At 31.7% G+C, this 6,863-nt stretch overlaps 1 protein-coding gene across 1 annotated transcript; it reads left to right on the plus strand.

Moving 5' to 3' along the window:
• The first annotated feature begins 4,204 nt into the window (after positions 1 to 4,204).
• Positions 4,205 to 6,367, plus strand: LOC126690630 (ethylene-responsive transcription factor RAP2-4-like). Its single transcript, XM_050385874.1, has one exon. It carries the CDS (start codon positions 4,845 to 4,847, stop codon positions 6,006 to 6,008), a length of 1,164 nt encoding a protein of 387 aa, XP_050241831.1. The 5' UTR covers positions 4,205 to 4,844; the 3' UTR covers positions 6,009 to 6,367.
• The last annotated feature ends 496 nt before the right edge of the window (positions 6,368 to 6,863 follow it).

Raw genomic sequence — 6,863 nt, forward strand, 5'->3', positions numbered from 1 at the left:
CTTCAATGAAATTCAATCACATGCTTGCTTTGGCAAATGAGTTATACAATTAAATTTAATTGCCTTTGGGAGAAGATAACGCATTTTGTGCTATATTGACCAATGTAGTCATATAGTTGAATTTAATTAGAAAACTTAAGACCTAAAAATTGTATATATAATTTTCCTGAAAAAATCATTTTTGAATTGGTTTTAAGTTTTATTCAATTTATATTGAAAGGGTTTGTTTGTTAACACTCCCCAAGAAAACACTTTCAACTAACTCAACAATTATATAAATAAATAAATAAATAAATATATTCACAACTAACAGGGTAATTAGTTTTAATTTGATTAGTATACATTTTCACATTAATTCACTGCTAATACCATTTTTATTATAACATCACTCATAATAAGTTAAACAATAATTATGAAAACCTTGAAAAATTATTAGGAATAGCAATTTGGTATCCCCTTGTATAATAGTAAAATCTCACTATAATAATTTTTTGACATAATAATATGGTATGACATACTATTTTATTTAGAGAAATAAATACCACATCAATATAAAATAATTACTTGAAAGAAAGTTAACAAATGTTTGGAAAAAGTTAGCAAGGGTTTAAGAAATATTTTTAAAAACTTTTTATAGTATAATAAAAAAAAAGTAACTAAGTTTTTTTTTAATATAAATTTTTATATTTTTTGAAAAAAGTAGGGTAATTTTTTTTTTTAAAATAGTTTATTAACTATGGTAGAAGCAAACTATGGTTGAGTTTTCATAGATTTGCGTGATGAATCCAAATTGGCCTTTGGCTCACCTCTCTAGAATCCAAAGGTCGTTTACCCTTTGCCCCTAAAATCCAAAATGGTCGTTTTCTCTCTCTATCTCTAGAATGGCCTTTACTGCGAAGCAGGGCGCCGCAATTGACGATTACTTGTCCATCTCACAAACTCTGTCAGTGGTCACATGGGGCTACACGCGAACCATAAACTCAGACTTATAATAAATACTATAACAATAATAACACAATGGTCCACTTAACTTAATTAATTAAATTAAAATGTTAACCATGGTTACGTCCTTTTACCACCAAACTTTCAACTTCAACTATGGCCTGTTTGAATTCTCAAAAAAAAAAAAAAAAAAAAAAAAAACCTATGGCCTGTTTGGGGGTTTTAGTTAGTTCAATTGGTAACGTCTTTGATAGTTGTATAAGAGATTTGGGGTTCAATCCCCGCCTATACCAAAAATTGATTGGTGTCTTAGTTTGATGATAAAAAGCTATCATCAGGAGCGGACACCATAGGTTGAAACTCTCTCTATAAAAAAAAAAAAAAAAAAAAAAAACTACGGCCGGTTTAGAATCCGTATATTTTGTTGAAACTAAAATTTAAAATTAGTTAAAATAATATAGTAGGATCCAAGAATAATATCAAAAAGTGTAATGAGATTTATAAATAGTAAAAAAAATAAATTGACAAAATTAATTATGTCAAATAAACACTACGCCTTAGTCCTCACAATTCCCAAAACCAGACAATTCATTTTCTCCTCATCCCTTATTTATTTATTTTTTGGACCAGAAGCAATTAATAATCACACTCAGCTCAGCATCACCACCAACGGCAACAATTGTAGATTTAATATTAATGACCAAATTAAACACATTAATGTATTCATAATTAGAGTCGTAGAGTTGGTGTGCACGACACTGAATTTGTGCTTCTGCGTCTCTAATTTCTTTATATATATATATATATATATATATATTTAGAATTTAACTTACTTCCAATGCTTTTTAAAAAATGAATTTTCTTTTATTTTATACCCACTGACTAAATAAAAAGTAGGAATTAAAACTCACTATCACTTATCATTGTATATTTAAAATAAAAAAATACGTTCAGTTAAAAAAGTACTAAAAGCCAAACACATTTTTTTAATCATAGAAATTATCTTAATTGGTTTTGAAATCAATGGCATATAAATTTGACACTGACACGAAATGATCTTCTTTTTTTATTTTATATTTATTTTTTTAATGATAAATATGAGACGGTTTCATTCAATTATTGTTTTGTTTTTGCTTTTGAACAATTCTCATATTATTATAGAATTTATAGAAGACACGAAATGGTTTCCATGATCAATATTGATTCTTCCTCCTATTTATGATTATATATATAAATTTAAATAAAGTAAACACCGTATGTTCAATAAAATGATTGGAACGTGTCATCAATTTCATCATGATATGAGTATTATATCTATAATTTTTTATTCTAAGCAAAAATCTATAATTTTCAATTGACTATTTCATATCTCAAATATATAATTGTGCTTAGAAAATGTGAGATGAAGAGGGCTTGGGAGGAATTTCCTCCAGTGCATTTAACCCAATACATTATGAATATATGTCTAAAACATACCACATGTTTGTATTACAATGAGTTCAGTGTATTGGAGTATTGGACCAAATCTTAACTCATGCCGAGATAATTAGTTTGTTAATAAGATATCAAATTCTCTATAAATGATTATTATTATCTATGTTTTGTTTAAAACATTACAATAAATAGTTGAAATCCATTTAAGACATTTATGATACTACATTATATAATAATTATGATTTTTTTAGGAAAATAATTTATATTAATCAACATTTTGCACTCAGATTATAGCTTGGTTTGGTACAACTTATTTTATGCGGTTTAATAACAACAAAATTATAATGCCAAGAGCCTTATATCTCAAAGTCAAAGACATTGCTTGGTACTTCTAATAAATTTGACGAGGGATCAAATTTTTTCTACCTCCACTTACAATTGTATTAAAAGAGGGTTCCATTTTATCTATAAAGAAATGTATATAAAAAATAATTTAAATTTAAAAAAAAATAAAAACCATCGATATATGTTTAGTTGCCCTTCGTCCAATACCATTTTGACCCCCCCCCTTTTTTTTTTGGTTATGATTTTCAATATAAACACAAAAATTGATCATAATTTCTTAAAGAGTAATGCTATGTTTATAACATTTTTACAATATATTTTATATGGCATGCTATTACTTATTTTAATTTGGACATTTAACATCACTTTTTAAACCACCAAACATAGTTGTTATATAAGATTTGTTGTGAAATCATAGTAAAAATATTGTGAAGATAATATTACTCTTTCTTAAATATACATGTTTTAATTTAAAATAGAATCTAAGTTTAAAACAAGAAACTTTAACTACCTTTTTTGGTACTTGAGGGAGATGATTACGATGATTGTAGTCTTGAAGATGAAGGTGTACCAATTCAATTAGGTTTTCCATTGAGTGTCGTAATAAGGTTCTCAAATTTATTAATTTTTTTTATCATCTAAGAGAAAGTTTATATATACAAAAATTTTGACCATTGTTAAGGGAAGTTATCAATAGTAACTAAAAAAGTAATTTCAATAATAAATCTGGACGAGAATGAAAAATGTTAGTGAAATAACGAAATATACAACTTTTATTACAACTTCTTCACATAAACTTATCACTTTTTCTTTACGACTCAAAATTTGCCAGTTGTGATAAAATTGTGTATTTTATTATAGTTCTAGCTAGGATGAAAATGAGTAAGAGCAACTCAATAAAAAATATTGTCAAAAATATATATATATTTTTGATTTATATAAGGCGTAATACTGATGTCACATAAAATAGCGGAATATCCGAATACGTACCACAACTCTCCAGTGAAGTCTTATCTAAGGTAACATTGCCCTTCATCTAACATCAAGCGGTCCAGGGAGTTACATCTTCATCAGAAGCCAGAAAGATTTTTTGATCAAATTGGAGTGGCAAAGGCAAGGGGCGTGTCGTTTACAATGGAGAAAAAAAACAAAAACGCATTAAATTCCAAAAGTAGATAACGAGAGCGCAATACTGTAGTAGCAGTCAACCAAACACACAACAAATCAAACATCAACACGTGTAAGCAACCGTTTTGGCTACCGGCACCTGCGAGTCACATTAGTACAAATGTACGCGTACGTGTCAGAACCGCATTGGCCAGCCATTATCGAATAAAGGCATCCTTTGAAGTTGACGAGGAAGAGAGTGTGTGTGTGAGAGAGAGTTGTGATTAAATTAATCAGGAAAAAACGTGGTTAGAGCAGTGAAACTTAGAGGTTTTAGGAGGACAAAACCGTGGGCTAGAGGTTATATAAGTGAAGATGGAGGTTGAGCTTTAAAATGCAAGAGTGCGAGTAAGGTCACTAAGAAAAAAAAAAAGAGAGCAAGAACTCAAATTTTCTCTCAACTAGCTTCCTTTGCAATTGTAACTTTGATCATTTTCTCTGTTTTCAACTTCACTCCCCCACCCCCCCTTTATTCCCCGCTTCTCTGAATCCCTTTCTGTCATCGTCTGTCTTTCAAGCTTTTGTTTTTTTGGGTTTGTTTTCTTGGGTTCAAACTGAGAAGTTTGTGTTGAATTTAAGAAGAAGAAAAAAAAAAAAGCAAAACCCAGAAGGGTGTATTTGAAAGCCAGGTGATTCAGAATAGAGATCTCAGGAATTTTTTTTTTTTCTTTTGGTAAAGTTTTAAAATTTTCACTTGACAACTAAGAGGGTTGTTTTTCTATCCCTCAGGTTGGTTTTTTTCAATTTTCAAGGTCCAAATACTAGGTTGTTTATACAGGTCTCTTTGTTTTTTTTTTTTTTTCTGGGGTTTTCTTGTTTTCTACAAAATTAACTCCTGTTCTTTAGTTTTGGTAAGAAACAGGTTGATTTCAAAGGAACCCTTTCTTGGTATTTTTTTGGTTTCCTTGTTAAAATTTTAGTCTTTTGCAGTCTTTGCTTGTAACTTTGTTAAGAAGATGGCAACAGCTATAGGTATTTACAATAGCAGCTCAACATCAAATTTCTCAGATCCCGGAGAAGAGCTAATGATAGCACTACAACCTTTTATGAAAGGTGCTTCACCAACCTCTTCTTTAACCCTGTCTTCTTACTCTTCTTCTTCACCTCCAACTTCTCCCTCTACTTCTTCTTCTTCTTTCACATCTTACCCTTCTTGTTCTTACTCTACAAACTCTCCCCCTCAGCCCCACTTGTACCCTGACTTTTGCTCCCCATCGAGTACCCAAATGTTTTGCCAAGGGTTCTCGAGCCATAATAACCAAATGGGTCTTGAGCAACAAACAGGCACAATAGGGCTCAACCACCTTACCCCATATCAAATCCTTCAAATTCAAGCCCAAGTCCAATTCCAACAACAACAGCAACAACAAATTGCTGCTTTGGCTTCAGCTTCACTTCAAAACCAAAGGCTAAACCAATGGCAGCACCAAAAAGCAAACAACCTTAACTTCCACCTTGGCCCAAAAGCCGTCCCTATGAAACATGTTGGCATTCCTCCAAAGCCCACAAAACTATACCGGGGAGTGAGACAGAGACATTGGGGCAAATGGGTCGCTGAGATTAGACTCCCAAAGAATAGAACACGCCTCTGGCTTGGTACCTTTGATACGGCTGAAGAAGCAGCTTTGGCTTACGATAAGGCTGCTTTTAAGCTCAGGGGTGAGTTTGCTAGGCTCAATTTCCCTCATCTCAAGCACCAAGGAGCTCACATATCAGGTGAATTCGGTGACTACAAGCCCCTCCATTCCTCTGTAGACGCCAAGCTCCAAGCAATTTGCCAGAACTTGGCTAATTCACAGAAACAGGGGAAAACAGAGGACCCCTGTTTTGTTTCTGATACAAAGCCAACAATTCCAATTCCTCCAGCTCCTTTGAATGCAAATTCGGCTTTTGATGGTTTACCAAAACCAGAATTGAAAAAGGAAATCGGGTTTCTTGGAGTGGAGGATTGTAAGGTGGAGAATTCTTCGTCATCATCGTCCGATGATTCATCATCATTGGCAGGCTCTTGTTCACCAGAATCCGATATTTCATTCTTGGAGCTCACAAAGTGGGATGAGATTGAGAATTTTGGGTTGGACAAGTTTCCTTCAGTGGAGATTGATTGGGCAGCCATCTAATAAGCATTAGTCACTGTGTAATCTTTGTACCTTTTAGTTTTTGGCTGGGTATCTGTTGCTCTTTGTAATGTCTAGGTTTATTTTGAGGTCTTCAGCAGCTTCTGCAATAAATTTTTGAAAAGTTGCAGAGGTGTTGCTCAGCTTAATTAGGAGTCAGTCAGTAAAGTAAAGGGTCCGTCAGATGTTTATGGTTGTTACTTTTTAGTAGTGTTCAAGGTTTCCCCATCTTGGTCCTGCTGGTACTTTTATTCCTTGCATGGCCATGGAGAATTTGAAGTTTGTCTTTGTTGTAATTTGCACTCGAGTGTAACTGTCTTTGAAAATATAATATAAGTTCTACTTTCTGTATTTTGTGTAAACTATGGCGAGCATATGAACTGTTATTATTATTTTTAATTTGTTTGTGATCTCAATTTGTCTGGACAACATTGCACCTCATCTTCAACACTATGTGGACTGTCATCAATGGATTTTATTTTTAAGTGGGGTAAATGTAGTATTCTATTCTATATAGATGAGAGGGTGTTGTGAACTTGGATTTATACGGAATATAAGGTCGATTTAGGTTGTATAAGAACTTTGACTAGAATATTAGGACGATTTGAGTAATATATGAGATTACAAGAATCGAAAGTATAACTTGATTAACTTTTTGGAATATAGCGCAAATGTTATTAGTTTTTTTTTTTTTTTTTTTAAAAATTTTATTTATTTATTTATTTTTAAGAATGTGATAAATGGTATTAAGAGTCATTTTAAAAACCCTTGTGGCTTGGATAGTTGTAACAAATTATATAAGTGTATTACAAGTGACAGAGCTAGAATTTATCTAGAATTTATATATATATATATATA

Source organism: Quercus robur, chromosome 6 (assembly GCF_932294415.1).
Source record: "Quercus robur chromosome 6, dhQueRobu3.1, whole genome shotgun sequence".
NCBI classification, from domain to species: domain Eukaryota; kingdom Viridiplantae; phylum Streptophyta; class Magnoliopsida; order Fagales; family Fagaceae; genus Quercus; species Quercus robur.

Bases quoted from the DNA above. Each gene is read 5' to 3' on its own strand.
- LOC126690630 (XM_050385874.1), top strand. From the start codon at position 4,845: ATGGCAACAGCTATAGGTATTTACAATAGCAGCTCAACATCAAATTTC.